The following is a 24176-nucleotide window of genomic DNA, read 5'->3' on the forward strand; positions in this document are numbered from 1 at the left end:
TTAGTTAGGTTACCTTAGTGTTCTTGAGCACAGGGACTATGGTGGTCTGCTTGAAACATGTTGGTATTACAGACTCAGTCATGGACAGGTTGAAAATGTCAGTGAAGACACTTGCCAGTTAGTCAGCGCATGCTCGGAGTACACGTCCTGGTAATCCGTCTGGCCCTGCGGCCTTGTGAATGTTGACCTGTTCAAAGGACTTACATCAGCTACGGATATCGTGATCACACAGTCGTCCAAAACTCTAGAGCTCATCCCGTTTATTCTCCAGTGATTGCATGTTCGCCAATAGAACGGAGGGTAGAAGCGATTTGTCCACTCTCCGTCGTAGTCTCATCCGGTATCTCACACGCTGGCCTCTACAGCGCTGTCCCCTCCTTCTTCGAATGTTCGTGATCTGGGCCTGATCAATATATCAATGTATCAATATATATTTCACTTCTGACTCGTTGAAGTAGAAGTCCTCGTCCAAATCGAGGTTAGTGATAGCTGTTTTGATGCCCTGAAGCTCTTATCGGCCATAGGAAACGATTACGAAAACATTATGTACAAAAAAAGCTAAAAATAAATTGTACAAAATAGCACAATTGGTCAGGAACCCGTAAAACTGCCTCCATTCCCTCTAGTCCTATTCCCTCCATCGTGCGTGCGTGCACACCATGCGACTCCGGAGCAGCTGACTTCATAGCAAATACATTATGACAACAACCAAATTAGAGGTCGACCGATTATGATTTTTCACCGCCGATACCGATACCGATTATTGGAGGACCAAAAAACAAAAAAATAAAAAAACAAATGTAATTGTAATAATGACAATTACAACAATACTGAATTAACACTTATTTTAACTTAATATAATACATCAATAAAATCAATTTAGCCTCAAGTAGATAATGAAACATGTTCAATTTGGTTTAAATAATGCAAAAACAAAGTGTTGGAGAAGAACGTAAAAGTGTGATATGTGCTATGTAAGAAAGCTAATGTTTCAGTTAATTGCTCAGAACATGAGAACATATGAAAGCTGGTGGTTCCTTTTAACATGAGTCTTCAATATTCCCAGGTAAGAAGTTTTAGGTTGTAGTTATTATAGGACTATTTCCCTCTATACCATTTGTATTTCATTAACCTTTGACTATTAGATGTTCTTATAGACACTTTAGTATTGCCAGTGTAACAGTATAGCTTCCGTCCCTCTCCTCGCTCCTCCCTGGGCTCGAACCAGCAACACAACGACAACAGCCACCACATCGAAGCAGCGTTACCCATGCAGAGCAAGGGAAACAACCACCCCAAGGCTCAGAGCGAGTGACGTTTGAAACGCTATTAGCGTGCGCTAACTAGCCAGCCATTTCACTTCGGTCACACCAGCCTCATCTCGGGAGTTGATAGGTTTGAAGTCATAAACAGCGCAATGCTTGACGCACAACAAAGAGCTGCTGGCAAAACGCACAAAAGTGCTTTTTGAATGAATGTTTACGCGCCTGCTTCTGCCTACCACCTCTCAGTCAGATACTTAGATACTTGTATGCTTGTATGCTCAGTCAGATTATATGCAACACAGGACATGCTAGATAATATCTAGTAATATCATCGACCATGTGTAGTTAACTAGTGATTATGATTGATTGTTTTTTACAAGATACGTTTAATGCTAGCTAGCAACTTACCGTGGCTTACTGCATTCGCGTAACAGGAAGTCTCCTTGTGGAGTGCAACGAGAGAGAGGTAGGTCTGTATTGCGTTGGACTAGTTAACTGTAAGGTTGCAAGATTGGATCCCCCGAGCTGACAAGGTGAAAATCTTTCTTTCTGCCTGTGAACGAGGCAGTTAACCCACCGTTCCTAGGCCGTCATTGAAAGTCTTAACTGACTTGCCTAGTTAAATAAATATTAAATAAAGGTGTTCAAAAAAAAATAAAAAATCGGCAAATCGGCGCCCAAAAACACAGATTTCCGATTGTTATGAAAACTTGAAATCGTCACTAATTAATCGGCCATTCCGATTAATCGGTCGACCTCTAAACCAGATAGGCGAGTGAGCCAGAGAAGGCGGCTATAGCAGCTTTAACCCCCTCCCTCCCACTGCCTGTTTTCCCAAGAGCATCTCCTAGCATAGCCTAGCCTAGCCTACCTAATCACCACATATCTAGCAGCATCCTTTTAGAAGATGATTCACCATGGGGTCAAGTGCTCCTCACAGGTCCCATGAATAAGGCATGAGCGACGGGCGAGGACAGGACAGCTGAAGTTGCACTACGAGCAGGCAACACGAGGCCGGCCGTGACGTCAGCCGTATGAATTAGTAAAAGATCCCTGGGATCCGGTGGACAGGGCGCTAACTGATGTAGTGCCGTTGCCATGACACGGAAAGATCCAGAAAACAGCAGGCCTTTGGTTAAAATATACTAAATTGTTAGCATAAAAGTCTTAAATCCCTGACCCAGGGTCAGTTTGATTTTGTTTTGTCTCAAATGGTTAATGATAGGGTTGGAGTAGGAAAGGCTGATTTTAAGTCAGTGCTTAGGGGCACTGATGTTTCCTGACTGATGTTTCCACTGTAGCATTATTATGCCTCATATCCAGTTCCTTGTTTTGTCAGGTCAGCTTTCCCTTTCCTTGTTTGGAAATTAATGGCTATCACATGACCAAGGCCATGTCAGCTTAGGTTGTGAGTGATGTGTTGTTCTGAAAGAGAGTTAGTCACCATCACAGAACTATGGGGGTTGATTTGAAAAGGGAGGAAGACCCTATTTGCCTTGCTTATGGTCGTGGTCTTTTATCAAACAGACAAAGGGATTAGGATGAGAGAAATGTAATCGAGTCTTCTGTCTTCCTATCCGTTTTCCGGAGGCTACTCCTTTCATTCTTATTATTCGACAAAACCTGAAAGTACTGTACAACAGATGGTATTGTTAAAGCAGAACTTAAAGAGATGGCTCACTCAAATTACTAAATTATATATTGGTTTCCTTACCCTGTAAGCAGAAAAGATAGCAATCCATGCTTTGGTTTACTTTACCTTGCCACTTTCTCCAAACTTAAAAAAAAAATCACCCCGATATTAACATGCTTTGCATTGTATGCATGTACAAATCATCCTGAATTGAAATTGACTGTGTAGCTCAATAAAGTAACTTTAAGTTGATTTTGGCATGTAACACAAAACAACATTTAAGCAATCAGGCTTTGCATGAAAAATCAATCAAATGTATTTATAAAGCCCTTTTTACATCAGCTGATGTCACAAAGTGCTGTACAGAAACCCAGCCTAAAACCCCAAACAGCAAGCAATGCAGGTGTAGAAGCAAGGTGGCTAGGAAAAACTCCCTATGAAGGCCAGAACCTAGGAAGAAACCTAGAGAGGAACCAGGCTATGAGGGGTGGCCAGTCCTGTTCTGGCTGTGCCGGGTGAAGATTATAACAGAACATGGCCAAGATGTTCAAATGTTCATAGATGACCAGCAGGGTCAAATAATAATAATCACAGTGGTTGTCGAGGGTGCAACAGGTCAGCACCTTGGCAGTAATTGTCAGTTGGCTCTTTGATCATTGTGCCCGGACTGGTTCAAATGCTTCCTTACAAGAATAATTTATCATATTCAGGTGAAACTAAGGTCCTTTATTTATTTAACTAGGCAAGTCAATTAAGAACAAATTCTTACTTACAATGACGGCCTACCCAGCAAAGCTGGGCCAATTGTGCACCGCCCTATAATACTCCTAATCATGGCCGTATGTGATGCAGCCTGGATTCAAACCAGAGACTGGAGTGACACCTCTTGCACTGAGACACAGTGCATCAGACCGCTGCGGCACTCGTTTAAGGTGGTTCGTTTTGGTTTGAGGTACTTTTCTCTCAAAGATGACCTTTATGTTTTGTGCCGCTCTTGTGGCAACAGCTGTCTTTGGGATATCAGGTGCTTTGCATATTGAAATGTGGGTTGTTGTGCGAACGTCGATGGAGTATTACTCCTTTTATGCAAAGGTCTAAGATGATGTCACTTATGTAGTAGATTGGTCAGTCCACTCCCAGTCATAAAGGTAGGTCAGTAGAACAACCTATCATCCAATCTATGATATTTAACTCCTACATGAGAAAACTTCCACAGAGAAGTGGACTGGGAACTTCAGTACAAATGAAAATCAATACAATTCAATCGTTTAATACTCTAAAACTATATTCAAATCCACAAAGGGAAAGTGTAAAGAAATGGCATGTTCGCTAACCTGTGGAAAACAAAATACGCCCCTGGCAAATCCATGTTGTGCTTTGGATACCTTCCAGTAACCCTGGGCGTAAGTATGTGTAGACTAGTGTCACCGGACATTTTACACCCAGCAGGTTGACTTCAAGGACTTCAAAAGAGTAATGGAGTCTGTCATTTCCCTATTGTGGTTCCCCCTTCTCTCTTTTGATGTGTCGCACCCCTCAATTTGCCCTAATTTAGATTATCCTGGGGACAACATGCATGACTGTCCCCCAAATAATCCTCTCTTGTGTTGTTTTTGTACATCCCTATAGGTCCATGGTGGTTCCCCCAACGACGACCTCCACAGAACGCTCCAGAACCCTAACAAGGCCCAGTTTGAAGTGATGGTATACCGGCAGCAAGATGGAGACAGAAGGAATCAGAGAGCATGTTAACCTCGCCGTGACTAGAGAGAACGTCTATTGTGCTCGTGCTATTTTGACATTTAACCCTTGACCCGTGATTTTATTAGTTTTTAAAACCACAGACAGTTTATGATTTCTTCGACATACCTGAATAACTTGAGTTTAAGTTGCGTGAAAGGTTGTTAGTTGATTGGACTACTTCAAACTCTCGAGAGTGAAATTGAGGGCAGAGAGAATCTGACGCAGTGGCCTCTCAGAATTAGGCCCCACCCCAATGGTGCGCTAGTGTGATGCATGTTATGAGCAGCCCGTCGCTGGCTAATGAGACAGAGAGCTGCAGCAGTGAGTGCAGCAGCGCCGCCACCACCACCAGCACCACCAGCACCACCTCCGACCTCTCCCCAATGTCGGGCCACACCCCCTCACCTTCTAATCTCCCCTCTCCCTTCCCTAACGAACCCCCCCTGCACCCTACCACACTACCCCACCACTACGCCCCACCGTCACCACCACCCCTGCCCCCAAACGCCCCTCCTCCCCCTCCCCCTCCACCACCATCAACCTCCCTCTCCAGCCATGGTGTGCGGAAGAAGCGGAGGGTGCGGAGCTTTTTCTGGAAGCCCATCCCGGAGGAGAAGGTGCGGAGCCAGCCCAACATCTGGACCATGGCGGTGCGCTGCCAGCAGCAGTACCAGATCGACGTGCGCTCCGTGGAGGAGCTGTTCGGCCAGCAGGAGGAGGCGCAGGGCCGGGAGGGTATGCCCACCACTGGTGGATGCTCCTCAGCCCGCATCACCCGGTCCCGGTCCTTTAAGGAGAACAAGGACGAGGTGAGTATGACTGGGTAGATTGTGAATGGTGGATGGGGATACGCCCTGACCTGTTTATGTTTTACTGGTGGAATTACAGGATATAAGAGTGCTGGTAGGTCCACTTCACTAGAAAAAGACGTTAGCAGTATAATGTGCTTAACAATGAGTTTTGGGTTTGCGCTAACATGACTAAGATTGACTGGTTGGTATGGCAGTTTGCTCTGTAGTAAAAACAATATAACAAAACATAAATTGACAGCAACAAGAGCAGTATAGACAGACAGTATACTGAACCTGAACTCACTGTACTTATCACAGAACGAACACAAGCGTACACAACTACTTAACAGCACAGCACAATCAGCTTTGTCTCGAGGGATGGAAATAATACTAACGGATACAATAGCCAATTTTACGGCATGTGTCTCGAAACAAGAAACGTGTCAATGGCGAGTGTAGTGTAAATAATTGTATACCCCTGAAAAAGGCTTTGAACGAACTGTAAAGCTATGCTCGCGTGAGGCTTAGCTAATGTCACAGTTGGACAGTCTGAGCAACCTGGAGGGAATATAGGCTGTTATTTCACAACCCCTATTCCTCAAGGGACTCCAAATATAGCAACATGCTGCCCACTACTCCCAAGAACCCCTTGATTGGGGCGGCAGGGTAGCCTAGTGGTTAGAGTGTTGGATTAGTAAACAGAAAGTTGCAAGTTCAAATCCCCGAGCTGACAAGGTACAAATCTGTTGTTCTGCCCCTGAACAGGCAGTTAACTCGCTGTCATTGAAAATAAGAATTTATTCTTAACTTGCCTAGTTAAATAAGGGTAAAATAAAAATTGTACGAAGGACATATAGTGCCTTCAGAAAGGATGAGTTGACCTTCTCAACATTTCATACTGTTATGGTCAGCGTTTTAAATGGATGTTGTCACTGGCCACACTACCCCATAATATCCAAGTGGAATTACTTTTTTACAAATTAATTAAAAATGAAAAGCTGAAAAAAAGGGCTACCTAAGTATGGTTCTCAATCAGAGACAACAGCTGTTCCTGATTGAGAACCCTACCTGGCCAAAACATAGAAACAAAACATAGAAATACAAATAATAGAATATAGAATACCCACCCCAACTCACTTCCTGACCAAACCAAAATAGAGACATAAAAAGGATCTCTAAGGTCAGGGTGTGACACAAACTTCTCAGGGATTTCACCACAAGGCCAATGGTTTTATTTTATTTTATCAGGATCTCTTTTAGTCCTCATTTGGACAAATCTTCCAAGAGTCCTTAAACATTAAAATACAATTTATAATATGATCACATTTTCACATACATACAGACATAATACACTGACATATTGGCCAGATAAATACTCTAACAGTTTTTTCTGTCTGGATAACACATAAATGGTGGACAATCTAATCCTAGTATTTAATGAATGTCTGTCTCTTACCAACTGAACACTGTTGTGAATAGAGTTTGGCCGATTTAAATGGTGTATATTATGAAATAAAATAAATCCTTGCTGCTTTCTTCTGTGCAATCTTCAGCCTCCTAATTTAACTTGATGATGCATTTTCCCAGACCACAGAACACTAGTTCACCTGATTCCCAATTAATGCTTGGGTTATTTAAGAATCTTTCCTAGGAAATATTTAGCTATCCTTCTGATCATGCATGCAGTTTAAAAAACTATTTTTTTACATGCACTCCTAGTACTTTGGTTTCTGCCACTTCCTCAATTTGTACTCCCCCCATACTTAATTGTATCCCATGCTGTGTTGGCCTTTTCCTGGTGGAACAGACAAACATAACGTTGGTTTTCTTGGTGTTTAAGTTTTTAACATATGTATTCGAAAATATATCCGTCGAGGCAATTGGTTTCTCATAAGAAGCGATTGGAAAAATGGCTACCTCAGTATTTTACGCAAGATTTTCTCCGGGATACACCATGTGACCACTCGCTATATATGGTCCCTTACAGCCATTCTCCAATGGAAATGCCTAAAAAGACGTCACAATGCTGTAGACACCTTGGGGAATGCGTGGAAAACGTAAGCTCATTCGTAGCTCATTCACAGCCATATAAGGAGTCATTGGCATGAGGCGGTTTCAAAAAATGCGGCACTTCCTGATTGGATTTGTATCTGGGTTTCGCCTGTAACATCAGTTCTGTGGCACTCACAGACAATATCTTTGCAGTTTTGGAAACGTCAGAGTGTTTTCTTTTCAAATCTGTCAATTATATGCATAGTCGAGCATCTTTTCGTGACAAAATATCTTGTTTAATACGGGAACGTTTTTCATCCAAAAATTAAAATAGCGCCCCCTATTGTCAAAATGATTTCATCATCCGCTAAATCAAATGCTCACTTAAATCTAAAAATAGTACACCCACAAACCTGCCATTATCCATAGCACTGAGCCACTGGTCAGTCATGTCAACCAATGCAGTGGTAGTGGAATGGTTTTTGTGATAAGCATGCTGATTGGCTGTAATCAGATCATTATTTTCCATGTACTCCTGTATTTGTCTACTCACAATAACCCCCAATATCTTACTGAGTGAAGGGAGTAGACTAATTGGTTGACTATTGGCAGGGGTAATGGGTTCTTTGCTGTCTTTCGGGATAGGACACAGCATCCCAGCATGCTTCCATACATTTGCCAACGTCCCCTTTTCCAGTGACCATTTCAATATGTATTTCAGTGTAGCTGCTGTGATAGAAGAAAACTGAGGATGGATCAACAACATTGTAGTTACTTTACAATACTAAATCAAATCAAATCAAGCCATATTTATACAACACATTTCAGATGTGGAATGCAACGCAATGTGCTTTACAGGAAGAAAAAAAAACGAAGAAAAAACGATGAAAATAAAATAGGAAATATTTACTGCACATATGATACAAAACAAAATAACTACTAAAAAGCACCCTAAGGAAAAGCAAAGCTTAAAATATGTGTTTTTAAGATCTTTGTTTTAAAGGTCAGTGCCAGAGGACCTGAGGAACCTACTGGGTACATAACTTAAAAGCATGTCTGACATGTATTGAGGGGGCACAATCGTGGATTGATTTAAAAACTAACCTAATTGACAGAGCGAAAAGAAGGGAACCTCTACATCATACAAAATATTCTAAAACATGCATCCTGTTTGCAGCAAGTCACTAAAGTGATGCTGCAAAACATGTGGCAAAGTAAACAACTTTTTGTCCTAAATAAAAAGTGTTATGTTTGGAGAAAATCTAATACAACACTTTACTGAATACTGCTCTTCATTATTTTCAAGCATAGTGGTGGCTGCATCATGTAATGGGTATGTTTGTAATCGTTCAAAAACAGAAAACACTAACAAGTGACATCAATAAGGGATCATAACTTTCACCTGGATTCACCTGGTCATGGAAAGAGAATGTGTTCTTAATGTTTTGTGTAGTCATTGTAGATTGCCATAGATTACCTGTTATTTCCCAAAATTATTGAAGATCCCGGTAACTTTGGTAAATTACTGGTAGCTTTGCAACCCTAATCTAGCATCGAGTCATGCCCACATATATCCTCCTGTACTGAATCATGTTCCTCTCTTTCTACTGTTCTCAGATCAGCATTCTGGACTCCAAGCGTGGCATGAACGTGGGAATTTTCCTCAAGCAATTCAAGAAGTAAGTCTTCCTCCGGTTCTGTTATATTAGTTTACATAAAGCGTGCATGAAATTCCACCGATCGGCCTGAGAGAGAGAAACGAGACGCCTTGTGCGAAAAACAACGCCGTTGTGTAACTGGTGGCGTCCTTAGTCCGGCACGCTAGGTTGACCACTTGGGGATAAGGTCACGTGTGTGTGCATGGATGTCTGTATTCACATTTTAGTCATTTAGCAGATGTTCTTATCCAGAGCGTCTTACCTGAGTAATTAGGGTTATGTGCCTTGCTCAAGGCACATCTTTCACCTAGTCGGCTTGGGGATTCAAACCACCGACTTTATGATTACCAGCCCAACGCTCTAACTGCTAGGCTAACTGCTGCCGCTGCCCCTGTATAGTTGTCATCGGTTTAGGGCAGTGGTTCTCATTCTTGGTCCTGAGGACACAAAGGGATGCACATTTTTGTTTTATTCTTCGCACTACACACCTGATTTAAATCATCAAAGCTTGATGGTGATTTGATTTTGCTTGGGCAAGAAAAACAACATTTTCACCCCTTTGGGTCTCCAGGACCAGGTTTGAGAACCACTGGGTTAGGGTATTTCCATAGAAGGGCAAGGCCAATTATATTACAACTAGTTTGAACTATCTGTGCCTGTTGCATTTGCTGTTCAAAGCGTGACCTATGAATAACCTTTATTTGTGTTTACCGAACTCGTGTCCTGTGTTTGTATGTGCATTGCGTGTTTGTCCAGGTGTTTGTTTGTGTGTGTTTTTGAGTATATCTCTGTGCAGGTGTGTGCGTGCATGTGCATGCATGCATGCTCCCACACGCTCGTGTGTGCATATTTGCGCCATTTGTCTGTTTCTCTATACCTGTCTCCATAGCAGCCAGGTGCTTAGTGAACAGTCCAGCTCTCCTCCCACTGGTCCCTAGAGTAATCAGACACAGCTTTAGGCCTTATTTTATCTGGCTGACTTTTCCATCGTGAAACAACGTAGCTCAAATGCTAAATGGTCCCAACTCCCAAGGTGACCTAACATGCGCTCAGACTGAAGTGCTCACTGATGCCTACTACTCTATATAGGAAGACACTTAATTGTCTACAACTTGCCATGACAGTATAGTGTTTAAATCAAAATGCTACTGAAATCCTTTGGGTAAATTCTAACTTGTTTGCCAATCTTTTTATGCTTGTCATTGTCTTATTTGGCAAGGCGACACTGCTGCACAGTTGGATGCAGAAACAGTGTCTGCAGGCTACAATTTCCCTAAATGCCAAGAAAAGCTAGATGATAAAGGTTTTCGATTCTGTATTAAACTTCGTCATCACCGGGCTGACCACAAAGGACATAGCGGTATCGTAATGAAGTTTCTCGTCTAAGACTTTTGAAAACTCACATAAGGATCAGAGTCCCTTGTCTGAAAGCCCCCAAGCTCCATGCTTTCTGTCCTATTTGAGTGTCTTATGTCTAATTTATATCTTACGTGCACACAACGAAAATACAGAATTAGCTACACAAATTGGAGGTCCTGCGTTCTTGCAAAGCAAAAATATGCAAACGTGTGCAGCAATGCCATTTTGTAACTTAACGTAAATACGCAGGATCTGCATTTTTCATATTTCATTGCGTTCTTGCGTTGCGTACATATGTAAAGTATAAATAAGGCTTAGACTCATTTGAGATATTTTTAAGTTTCTGTCTAGGGATATTGAAGTCCCTCACCCTAAAATCTCCATGTTTTATACAGCAGTAGTTTTAATGAAAAACCCCTGGAGTTGTTTTTTTAATCAAAGTATTTCTTTACCCAGCCTGACTGGGCACATACTGTATTATTCAGTGTGTGTGTGACTGCTGGCAGTGCTCTCCTCAGCTCACACACACAGTTAATAAGTATGGCATGGTGACATGGCCTGCAGAAGAAGTATAGTCTGCCCTTACCACATCACTGTCTGTGCGTGTGTCCTTCAAAGGCCCCCGCAAAGTTGTTTTATGTAAAAAAAAAAGATCATTTCTTCGGACCATTTCCTACATTTACTGAGGAATATAGCAGTATTGACCCTGAAGATATCTATTCAGGAACCGGCACCACATACAATACACATTCACACACACACGCACACACAAAATACGGTCACACACAAAATACAGTCACAGAGAAGGTTTTAGTAATATCACAAAACGGACCCTCAGATTATCTGGGTTGATAATCCAGGAGAAAAGGTCCACATTGTTTCATTCATGTTTAATTGGTGGCGATAGCTTTGGCTAGCAATAAGTCCTATGTATTACATAAGCAGTCTGGAGTGGCTAATGCTAACTCACTGTGGTGTGGTAGACTGGGAGAGAGTTGTAGCTCGGGATTTGCATGCCAGCACAGAGCATGTGCTGTATACACTCAGCTTGTACAACTGATGTACAACACATTTGACACAATGGGTGTGATTCAACTGATATTTTTGTGATACTAATTGTTGTTTACACAACCATTGTGCAGAGTCTCCACAATGCTTGTGTAATTATTTTGTGCAGAAAAACTCTCCCTTGTATCCAAATGGTTGTGCCAAGTTTTTCATCAATAAGTGCATTGATGACGTCGTCCCCACAGTGACCATACGTACTTACACCAACCAGGAGTCATGGATTACAGGCAACATCCGCACTGAGCTAAAGGTTAGAGCTGCCGCTTTCAAGGAGCGGCACTCTCACCCGGAAGCTTATGAGAAATCGCGCTATGCCCTCGGACGAACCATCAAACAGGCAAAGCATCAATACAGGTCTAAGATTGAATCGTACTACACCGGTTCCGATGCTCGTCGCATGTGGCACACTTGCAAACTATTACAGACTACAAAGGGAAGCACAACCGCGAGCTGCCCAGTGACACAAGCCTACCAGATAAGCTAAATTACTTCTATGCTCACTTCGAGGCAAGTAACACTGAAGAATGCATGAGAGCATCAGCTGTTCCGGACAACTGTGTGATCACGCTCTCCGTAGCTGATGTGAGTAAGACCTTTAATTAAACAGGTCAATATTCACAAGGCCGCAGGGCCAGACGGATTACCAGGACGTGTACCCCGATGGGCCGACCAACTGGCAAGTGTCTTCACTGACATTTTCAACCTGTCAACTGAGTCTGTAATACATGTTTCAAACAGACCACCATAGTCCCTGTCCCTAAGGTAACCTGCCTAAACGACTACCTTAGCCATGAAGTGCTTTGAAAGGCTGGTCATGGCTCACATCAACACCATTATCCCAAAAATCCTAGGCCCAATCCAATTTGCATACCACCTCAACAGATCCACAGATGATGCAATCTCTATTGCACTCAACACTGCCCTTTCCCACCTTGACAAAAGGAACTCCTATGTGAGAATGCTATTCATTGACTACAGCTCAGCATTCAACACCATAGTGCCCTCAAAGCTAATCACTAAGCTAAGGACCATGGGACTAAACACCTCCCTCTGCAACTGAATCGTGGACTTCCAGACAGGCCGTCCCCAGGTGGTAAGGGTAGGTAACAACACATCCGCCACGCTGATCCTCAACACAGGGGCCCCTCAGGGGTGCATGCTCAGTACCCTCCTGTACTCCCGGTTCACTCATGACTGCATGGCCAGGCACGACTCCAACACCATCATCAAGTTTGCCGAACAGTGGTAGGCCTGATCACCAACAACGCTGAGACAGCCTATAGGGAGGAGGTCAGAGACCTGTCCACGTGGTACCAGGACAACAACCTCTCCCTCAACGTGATCAAGACAAAGAAGATGATTGTGGACTATAGGAAAAGGGGGACTGAGCATGCCCACATTCTCATTGACAGGGCTGCAGTGGAGCAGGTTGAGAACTTCAATTTCCTTGGTGTCCACATCACCAACAAACTATCATAGTCCAAACACACCAAGACAGTCGTGAAGAGGGCACGACAAAGTTCCCTCTCAGGAGACTGAAAAGATTTGGCATAGGTCCTCAGATCCTCAAAAGGTTCTACAGCTGCACCATTGAGAACATCCAGACTGGTTGCATCACTGCCTGGTATGGAAACTGCTCGGCCTCCTACAGCAATGCACAACAGAGGGTAGTGCATATGGCCCAGTACATCACTGGGGCCAAGATTCCCGCCATCCAGGACCTCTATACCAGGCGGTGTCAGAGGAAGCCCCTAAACATTGTCAATGACCCCAGCCACCCTAGTCATAGACTGTTCTCTCTGCCACCGCACGGCAAATGGTACCGGAGCGCCAAGTCTAGGTCCAAAAGGCTTATTAACAGCTTCTACCCCAAGCCATAAGACTCCTAAACAGTTAATCAAATGGCTACCCAGACCCCTCTTTTATGCTGCTGATACTCTCTGTTTGTCATCTATGCATGGTCACTTTAACTCTACCTACATGTACATATTACCTCAATTACCTCGACTAACCGGTGCCTCCGCACATTGACTCTGTACCGGTACCCTTTGTATATAGCCTCACTATTGTTAATTTACTGCTGCTGTTTAATTATTTTTTTCTCTTATTTATTTATTTTTACATTGTTGGTTCAGGGCTTGTAAGTAAGCATTTCACTGTAAGGTCTACATCTGTTCTATTCGTCGCATGTGACAAATACAATTTGATATGATTTGATTTGAAATGTGTTTTACATCAGTTCTACAACTTGAGTGGGTACAGGGCCAGAGGGCTGATCTCATAGGACGTTTTGCATGGCTCTCCCTGGTATTTTCATAGCATTTGACTCTTATCACAAGAGCACCTATCAACACTGCCTCGTCCACACTGGACTTGGACACTTTCGTTTACGTAACACAGTCGCTAGTGCAGTACAGTATGTCACTCACAGACAAATGTGTTGCTAACAGTAACTCAAACTACTTACAGTATGTTATTTGTTATTCATGTCGATGGGAATCTTGAATGCAGAAAAGAGGCAGGTGGATAATGCTAACAAGGCTAATTAGACATTTGAAACATACAGTTGAAGTAGGAAGTTTACATACACCTCAGCCAAATACATTTAAACTCAGTTTTTCACAATTCCTGACATTTAATCCTAGTAAAAATTGTCAGTTAGGATCACCACTTTATTTAAAAAATGTGAAATGTCAGAATAATAGAGAGAATTAGTAGAGAGAATTATTTATTTCAGTTTTTATTTATTTCATCTCAGTCCCAGTGGGTCAGAAGTTTACATACAATCAATTAGTATTTGGTAGCATTGCCTTTAAATTGTTTAACTTGGGTCAAACGTTTCGGGTAGCCTCCCACAAGCTTCCCGCAAATAAGTTTTGGCCCATTCCTCCTGGCAGAGCTGGTGTAACTGAGTCAGGTTCGTAGGCCTCCTTGCTCGCACACACTTTTTCAGTTCTGCCCACAACATTTTATTGCGGTTTTGGAGCAGTGGCTTCTTCCTTGCTGAGCGGCCTTTCAGGTTATGTCGATATAGGACTCATTTTACTGTAGATATAGATACTTTTGTACCTGTTTCCTCCAGTATCTTCACAATGTCCGTTGCTGTTGTTCTGGGATTGATTTGCATTTTTCGCACCAAAGTACGTTCATCTCTAGGAGACAGAACGTGTCTCCTTCCTCAGTGGTATGACGGCTGCGTGGTCCCATGGTGTTTATACTTGCGTACTATTGTTTGTACAGATGAACGTGGTACCTCCAGGCGTTTGGAAATTGCTCCCAAGGATGAACCAGACTTGTAGTCTACAAAAAAAAAATTCTGAGGTCTTGGCTGATTTCTTTTGATTTTCCCATGATGTCAAGCAAAGAGGCACTGAGTTTGAAGGTAGGCCTTGAAATACATCCCCAGGTACACCTCCAATTGACTCATATTATGTCAATTAGTCTATCAGATGCTTCTAAAGCTATGACATAATTTTCTGGAATTTTGTGAGCTGTTTAAAGGCACAGTCAAGTTAGTGTATGTAAACTTCTGACCCACTGGAATTGTGCTACAGTGAAATACAGTGCCTTGCGAAAGTATTCGGCCCCCTTGAACTTTGCGACCTTTTGCCACATTTCAGGCTTCAAACATAAAGATATAAAACTGTATTTTTTTGTGAAGAATCAACAACAAGTGGGACACAATCATGAAGTGGAACGACATTTATTGGATATTTCAAACTTTTTTAACAAATCAAAAACTGAAAAATTGGCCGTGCAAAATTATTCAGCCCCTTTACTTTCAGTGCAGCAAACTCTCTCCAGAAGTTCAGTGAGGATCTCTGAATGATCCAATGTTGACCTAAATGACTAATGATGATAAATACAATCCACCTGTGTGTAATCAAGTCTCCGTATAAATTCACCTGCACTGTGATAGTCTCAGAGGTCCGTTAAAAGCACAGAGAGCATCATGAAGAACAAGGAACACACCAGGCAGGTCCGAGATACTGTTGTGAAGAAGTTTAAAGCCGGATTTGGATACAAAAAGATTTCCCAAGCTTTAAACATCCCAAGGAGCACTGTGCAAGCGATAATATTGAAATGGAAGGAGTATCAGACCACTGCAAATCTACCAAGACCTGGCCGTCCCTCTAAACTTTCAGCTCATACAAGGAGAAGACTCATCAGAGATGCAGCCAAGAGGCCCATGATCACTCTGGATGAACTGCAGAGATCTACAGCTGAGGTGGGAGACAACAATCAGTTGTATATTGCACAAATCTGGCCTTTATGGAAGAGTGTCAAGAAGAAAGCCATTTCTTAAAGATATCCATAAAAAGTGTCGTTTAAAGTTTGCCACAAGCCACCTGGGAGACACACCAAACATGTGGAAGAAGGTGCTCTGGTCAGATGAAACCAAAATTGAACTTTTTGGCAACAATGCAAAACGTAATGTTTGGCGTAAAAGCAACACAGCTCATCACCCTGAACACACCATCCCCACTGTCAAACATGGTGGTGGCAGCATCATGGTTTGGGCCTGCTTTTCTTCAGCAGGGACAGGGAAGATGGTTAAAATTGATGGGAAGATGGATGGAGCCAAATACAGGACCATTCTGGAAAAAAACCTGATGGAGTCTGCAAAAGACCTGAGACTGGGACGGAGATTTGTCTTCCAACAAGACAATGATCCAAAACATAAAGCAAAATCTACAATGGAATGGTTCAAAAATAAACATATCCAGGTGTTAGAATGGCCAAGTCAAAGTCCAGACCTGAATCCAATCGAGAATCTGTGGAAATAACTGAAAACTGCTGTTCACAAATGCTCTCCATCCAACCTCACTGTGCTCGAGCTGTTTTGCAAGGAGGAATGGGAAAAAATGTCAGTCTCTCGATGTGCAAAACTGATAGAGACATACCCCAAGCGACTTACAGCTGTAATCGCAGCAAAAGGTGGCGCTACAAAGTATTCACTTAAGGGGGCTGAATAATTTTGCACGCCCAATTTTTCAGTTTTTGATTTGTTAAAAAAGTTTGAAATATCCAATAAATGTCGTTCCACTTCATGATTGTGTCCCACTTGTTGTTGATTCTTCACAAAAAAATACAGTTTTATATCTTTATGTTTGAAGCCTGAAATGTGGCAAAAGGTCGCAAAGTTCAAGGGGGCCAAATACTTTCGCAAGGCACTGTATAAGTGAAATAATCTGTCTGTAAACAATTGTTGGAAAAATTACTTGTGTCATGCACAAAGTAGATGTCCTAACCGACTTGCCAAAACTATAGTTTGTTAACAAGACATGTGGTTGAAAAACGAGTTTCAATGACTCCAACCTAAGTGTATGTAAACTTCCAACTTCAACTGTACATTCTCCCCCTTACAGTTGACGACCTTATCATATGTTAAGAATATCATATGTTAAGTGATTCCTCCCGATTTGACATGACACAACCCAATTTCCAGAGAAGGCATTCTTACTGAATTAGCAGCATGTTGTTGCAGTTGCACGGGCTCCCACCGCGTCTCCCAGAATCCCTTTCAATTCATGGATTCTCCAGTCCCATGGCTCATATGTCCACATCAGGCCTGGGCATCGGGCTCACATATCAAGGTGCCTGTGTGAGGATTGGCTGGATTTACTGCTCTGTGCAGACATAGAGTGAGAGCCTGTGTTGTTTACCAATGAACTGAACTGACTGTCTCATTTCAGTACCATTTCAGCCAGTGGGTATAAGGCTTTATAACTTGTTTTGTATGAGCCTTTAAGATGTTATATTATAAGGTGTATAATATGTTGTGTTTATTTGTTTATTTAATGTACGGGTATAATGCTTATAACTTATGAGCATGTAAGAACCTCTTATAACAAGGCTTATAGTATGTTTAGTCTCTCTGCAGCAAATGACCGACTGACTCAAAATGGCTTTTATTCAGATGATAATAAGATATTATAATGGGGTCATACTGTACATGCTTATAACATCTTGCCATGCATTATAACCGCATCATAATGCATTATAAGGGTTATCACTGTGTTCATCTTATCCAGGTCCAATCTGTCCATCGTGGAGGACATTCGCCAGGGAGACGGCAAGCTGTACAGAGCTGATCTCCTCAAAGACCTGCTCAAACTCCTGCCCGAGTCTGAAGAGGTGTGTGTGTGTGTGTGTGTGTGTGTGTGTGTGTGTGTGTGTGTGTGTGTGTGTGTGTGTGTGTGTGTGTGTGTGTGTGTGTGTGTGTGTGTGAGAGAGAGAGACAGAGAGAGAGAGAGAAAGAGAGAGAGAGAACACAATGTACCAGCCAAGCAATGCACCACAGTTTTTGAATAGGATACTAGCACATCCCAGCTAGCATAGGTTTCTTCCATGTCTATGACATAAATACCAGTAAAACATTCTGAAATGGATGGAGCACAATAATTCAATGATTTAATGACAGACATTGTCTAAGTTACTGTGCACATAAACAATGTTTAAGGTACATTTGTGTTGTTGAGGTTGGGTTCTTACGGATTGCACATATTGCAGCACAATATAATATTAATGGCATTTAGCAGACGCTTTCATCAAAAGCGACTTAAAGTCAGTCGTGTGCATACATTTTCATGTGGGTGGCCCCAGTGGGAATCAAAACCATGATTCCAACTTTGCAAGTACAATGCTCTACCAACTGAGCCACATAGGAACGTGTTCATATGTTTATTGTCACATCCACAGGTAAAGAAACTGAGGGAGTTCAAAGGGGACTCCAGCAAACTGACCCTGGCAGACTCCTTCATGTACCTGTTGATCCAGGTGCCTCGGTAAGCTGTACTCATTTAGCCTAATGAAGACCGGTCTAAATCGTTTTTTTCTTTGTGCAGAAGGATCATTATTTGCCTAATAATGAGGACCTCAACAAAATAAATGGGCTGGTTTTCAGGCCTCGAGGAAAAACATGGGCCGGTGTGTTTGAAATGCCTGAGACGATTTCTGGACCCAGTCCATCCCTGTTACTGCATGAATCAATCAAATCTTGATTCACTTATCAGCCATTTTAAGCATATCTTCATGAGTCTACCTTGCTAGTGTTTTTCCAGTACCCACAACTGTTCATTCTGCAAATTAATTTGCTCCAAAGGAAAATGCATGGTTATATAACGAAAGCATAAACTGTGCAGGTTTGAGAAATTTACCGAGTACTTATGTCAATTAAATAAACGGGTGTGTAGTATCTGATGCTGTACCTCAGGTCAATTCCACTGCCCTTCGAGGGCTATGCTACTACTGTTTTTCTCCCTGGTAGTTAATTGATCAAGGCCAAGTGTAAGTCATTCTTTACTTTACTGACTTTATTGACCACATGGGGACATTTTGTTGCAGTGTCATGTGTTTAAATATAAAACAAATTGACAATACAACTTCCATAACAGTTACATACAAATAAAAAGAGACTAGCCTGCTGGCCTTACTGGGTCGATAGGAACATTAGCCTGAGCTATTTAGGAGGGATATCACAGCTAGTGCAAATTATTGTCTAGTTCTGTTTTTCATCCCGGGGGGGTGCCGTATACCTGCACACAGAGGGGAGTAGTTCAAAGTCAGAGTACAGGGGGTGGCTTGGGTCTAAAATGATTTTGTGAGCCTTGCGGAGGGCCCTGATGTTGAAGATCTCATCCAGGCCTGTCTGTTTGACTCCAAGTACCTTGCATGCTGTGGTGATAATCATTCTCAGCATAGTTCTCTGGCTGACAGTGGCATTGCCCAACCAACAAACAATACAAAAAGTTAAAATACTCTCAATGAAAGATTTGTAAAACAGAGTCAGTATAGAACAGTCAACATTCAAATTGAGAAAGTACAGTCTCTGTTGACTCTTTTTTAAGATCAGGTCTGTACATTTACTCCACTGAAGCTTATTGTCCAAGAGGACACCCATATATTTGTATTCTTCTGCAATCTCTATGTTCTGACCTCTGATAAATGTTGCAGAGGTAAATGTTGTACGCTTCCTGAAGTCTAAGCAAATCTCTTTGGTCTTGTTGATATTTAGGACCAGGTGTGATTCGTCACACAGTAATTTAGGACCGGGCCATGTGTTTCCTCATCATCATGCAACAGGCTGATCAAGGCAGTACCTGATTAGGAGAGAATGAAAACCAGCAGTGCATTGGCCCCCGAAACTGAAGGCCTGGAGTTGTATAGTCAATTTTACTATTCTGTTCCCTGTGCCAGTGAATCTGACACCCCCTGTTCTCTGTCGCCCCTGCCAGGTTTGAGTTGCGCATCGAGGCCATGGTCCTGCGTGACGAGTTCTTTCCATCCTGCGCTGTGATGAGCCGTGAGATCGATGTAATCCGCGAGGCCACCAAAGGTAATGATGTTGAGACAAAACTGCCCCGCTAGCGGCCACCGCAGCCCGCTGGTGCTGCCACACACCACCGACTGGAGACCCAGATATCTGAGTCGCAGCACTGAGGTGTAACAAGGACCCAGTGTGTGCGCGGGTGCGTGCGTGTCATCCGAGCTGGCGCTGTATTCGGACCAATATATATAGTAGTTGCAGGTAATGGTTGGAACCGGTTCAGAGAACAGAACAGAAAACAGGAAAATAACAGAATCATTTGACGAACAGAACCTGAACCGAAAACAAAAGTGATCTATATTGTTCCGGAACAAAACCATTATTTTAAAAGCATGGGAACTGGTTAATAACCTTATTTTACATTCTGGGCATTTTTTTCTAGTCCCTCACAACAAAGCACCTATGCAAAGCCCTCATTCTGTCACTCAGAAACTTATTCCAGCGTCTGCCTGCCAGCTGGAAATCTTTGCCAGTGTGTGTTTGTATGTTGGCTACCTGCCCCTCGCCTCTGAAGCATAGGTTACTGTAGCCTACTGACGACATTACAAGCATAATTCAGAAATTAGGGAGAGATATTTAATTAGAGAAGAATGGATTTACTTTTTCAATGCTAGTTAAGGATACTATATTGTTCATGTTTTACGTTGGATTGGTTAGCTACAAAAAGGCAATACATGTTTTTAATTCTAGCTAAAGATATTCAAAGTTCCTCCATAGAAGCCGCTCCTCCGTAGGTATAATTCTGTTGGCCTAATTCTGATAATGCATATCATAACAAGATGCTTAGTGCTTCAAAGCATGCTTCTGCCACCCTCTCTCGCTCTCTCCTCACCCTCAACATGTCAGTTGCATCTTGTGCCCTACACTGTGACTGGCAGCACAGTGTGTGTGTTTGTCTTTCATTATGATTACTATGCTGTTACGGCAAAATACAATTGGCTCTTAAGTACTTTCCTTTACTTATTAAATTGCTTACCTGCTCCACAGCAAGTTGCTCTATTTGCACTGATTGCTGAAGTAAATTAATGTTGAGCTAAATGTATATATATTTTAGAGGTTTAAAAAGGAACAGAGAGGAACGATACAAACCCATACTTTTTTTTGGTTCGAACCGTTTCATAACTTTATTTTCCTGTTTAGAAAAGTGGAACGGAACCAAAAAATGTATATTTCTGTTCAGAACTAAATTAATTTTGTTTCCAACCCCTGGATGCAGGGTTCATGCAGAGGAGGTTTTCAGGTTAATGACAGAAATTGAGGTTCATGCAATGAAGAGACATTTAAATACAGAGATAGAAAGATACTAAGATACATACTGTATTTACAGATAAATAGAGACGTGGATGGGTGCACCTAGAGATTTTTTCGGGAATAGGGACAGTAGAACTCATTTGGTTCACCATTTGTTTAATGGTTAATGATTGCAAAGGACAAAACAGGCCTTGATGACAAACAGTTGACACCAGCGGATGGCCGCGGTGTGTCAGTGTTATTATACTTATATTAAGCACAGCGTCTGAAACCAATCATATGATCCACAGTCGACTTGTTTTTGTCATTTGAGCTCTGAAATATGCAACATTTATTGTAGTACAGTGGGCCTATGCATGATTTGTTGGTATGCAGCTACTGTAGCTAATACATTCAAATGAGCTTGGTAGTGCCTAAAGAGCAGCACCACTTTAGCAAATGATTTGCCCTGATACATTTAGTAAGCTAAACATATCTTGAGAGTGTAGGCTGCTGTAAAATCTGCATTGTGAGGCCTTTTAGGGCATAGCGCAGGGTTTTCTAATGATTCGTAAAACGTCCTTACATGGAGTTTCACCTCTCAGCGAATTTGGGGCTTTACAAAGCGTCCAATAAATGGTGGGACATACAGTGGGGAGAACAAGTATTTGATACACTGCTTATTTTGCAGGTTTTCATACTTACAAAGCATGTAGAGGTCTGTAAGTATTATCATAGGTACACTTCAACTGTGAGAGACGGAATCTGAAACAAAAATCCAGAAAATCACATTGTATGATTTTTAAGTAATTCATTTGCATTTTATTGCATGACATAAGTATTTGATACATCAGAAAAGCAGAACTTAACATTTGGTACAGAAACCTTTGTTTGCAATTACTGTAGTTCTTGACCAGGTTTGCACACACTGCAGCAGGGATTTTGGCACACTTCTCCATACAGACCTTCTTCAGATCCTTCAGGTTTCGGGGCTGTCGCTGGACAATATGGACTTTCAGCTCCCTCTAAAGATTTTCTATTGGGTTCAGGTCTGGAGACTGGCTAGGCCACTCCAGGACCTTGAGATGCTTCTTACGGAGCCACTCCTTAGTTGCCCTGGCTGTGTGTTTCGGGTCGTTGTCATGTTGAAAGACCAGGCCACGACCCATCTTCAATGCTCTTACTGAGGCAAGGAGGTTGTTGGCCAAGATCTCGCGATACATGGCCCCATCCATCCTCCCCTCAATACGGTGCAGTCATCCTGTCCCCTTTGCAGAAAAGCATCCCCAAAGAATGATGTTTCTACCTCCATGCTTCACGGTTGGGATGGTGTTCTTGGGGTTGTACTCATCCTTCTTCTTCCTCCAAACACGGCGAGTGGTTTAGACCAAAAAGCTCTATTTTTGTCTCATCAGACCACATGACCTTCTCCCATTCCTCCTCTGGATCATTCAGATGGTCATTGGCAAACTTCAGACGGGCCTGGACATGCGCTGGCTTGAGCAGGGGGACCTTGCGTGCGCTGCAGGATTTTAATCCATGACGGCGTAGTGTGTTACTAATGATTTTCTTTGAGAGTGTGGTCCCAGCTCTCTTCAGGTCATTGACCAGGTCCTGCCGTGTAGTTCTGGGCTGATCCCTCACCTTCCTCATGATCATTGATGCCCCACGAGGTGAGATCTTGCATGGAGCCCCAGACCGAGGGTGATTGACTGTCATCTTGAACTTCTTCCATTTTCTAATAATTGCGCCAACAGTTGTTGGCCAAGCTGCTTGCCTATTGTCCTGTAGCCCATCCCAGCCTTGTGCAAGTCTACAATTTTATCCCTGATGTCCTTACACAGCTCTCTGGTCTTGGCCATTGTGGAGAGGTTGGAGTCTATTTGATTGAGTGTGTGGACAGGTGTCTTTTATACAGGTAACAAGTTCAAACAGGTGCAGTTAATACAGTGGAGAACTGGAGGGATCCAAGGTCTGTGAGAGCCGGGATTCTTACTGGTTGGCAGGTGATCAAATACTTATGTCATGCAATAAAATGCAAATGAATTACTTAAAAATAATACAATGTGATTTTCTGGATTTTTGTTTCAGATTCCATCTCTCACACCTGTACCTATGATAAAAATTACAGACCTCTACATGATTTGTAAGTAGGAAAACCTGCAAAATCGGCAGTGTATCAAATACTTGTTCTCCCCACTGTATTTGACACACCAACCCCCCCTGCTCTAAGCTGAATGCGGCTCAATGTAATTTTAGCTGAGTCACAGCTTCTCACCCCTCAGCCACACTTTATTGGCTTCCCTCTCAGGAAGCCCATGCACTGCAACCTCTTTGTGGCAGTGCTGAATTGAGATGTCAGTTTTGCAGGGCACTTGGCCAAAATTAAGAATAGTTTCATCAACATTAGGCCTCTGGGCGGCGTTATGTTACATAAAAAAGGTTATAGCTGCAAGGTTTTTTGGCGTGCTTTATTAGGAAGGTGTAGATGGATGGAAGACAGTGAGACACAGAAAGAAGGCATTGAACCCTGACCTCCAGTACAGGGCCTTATGTGGCATGTGCCAGGAGTGTTATCCACAGCTCTGCACGTTGCTGCAACATTGGATAAGTTGATTTGAGCCGTCGTTATTTTGTGTGTGTTGTTTTGTGTTTACTCCATCTCATCATGAATTGCATTTGATCTAGGATGTGCATGTACATATATGATGCATTTTGTTACGCTGTTGTCCATTTTCTATTTAAACAAAGTGCAAGTCACAGACAAGCTACTTCCTGATTGTGATTACTAGTGAAACCAGACTCTTGGTGGGGGCCGACATTACTCCTAATGAGTAGCTAGCTGTATTGTACAGTATTTGAAATATCAATAGGCCTACAGTCATGCTAAAACTATGACATAATCTCTATACAGCTGTATATCTCAGTTGAAAGCTAGCTTGAGTTATAGTGGAAGTGTATGGTGGAAGTTAATTCCAACCAGTGATGGTGTTTGATGGGGGGCAGACCTGGGTTGAAATACTTGAAAAGTATTTTCAAATACTTTGAGCATTTGCTTGAATCCGCCTGGAGTGCCAGATGGGCGGGGTTTGCAGTTTTGGGACTTTT

General features: G+C 42.5%; 1 protein-coding gene across 1 annotated transcript in view; it reads left to right on the forward strand.

Moving 5' to 3' along the window:
* Nucleotides 1–24176, forward strand: part of fhdc1 (FH2 domain containing 1) — a 64855-nt gene that overhangs the window by 24031 nt on the left and 16648 nt on the right. The window contains exons 2-6 of the mRNA XM_036933387.1: nucleotides 4528–5450; nucleotides 9042–9103; nucleotides 17545–17647; nucleotides 18212–18297; nucleotides 19747–19847. Coding sequence (XP_036789282.1) covers nucleotides 4911–5450; nucleotides 9042–9103; nucleotides 17545–17647; nucleotides 18212–18297; nucleotides 19747–19847 — 892 coding nt within the window. The 5' untranslated portion in view covers nucleotides 4528–4910. The remainder of the gene's footprint in view (nucleotides 1–4527; nucleotides 5451–9041; nucleotides 9104–17544; nucleotides 17648–18211; nucleotides 18298–19746; nucleotides 19848–24176) is intronic.

This window comes from Oncorhynchus mykiss, chromosome 10 (assembly GCF_013265735.2).
Source record: "Oncorhynchus mykiss isolate Arlee chromosome 10, USDA_OmykA_1.1, whole genome shotgun sequence".
NCBI lineage: Eukaryota > Metazoa > Chordata > Actinopteri > Salmoniformes > Salmonidae > Oncorhynchus > Oncorhynchus mykiss.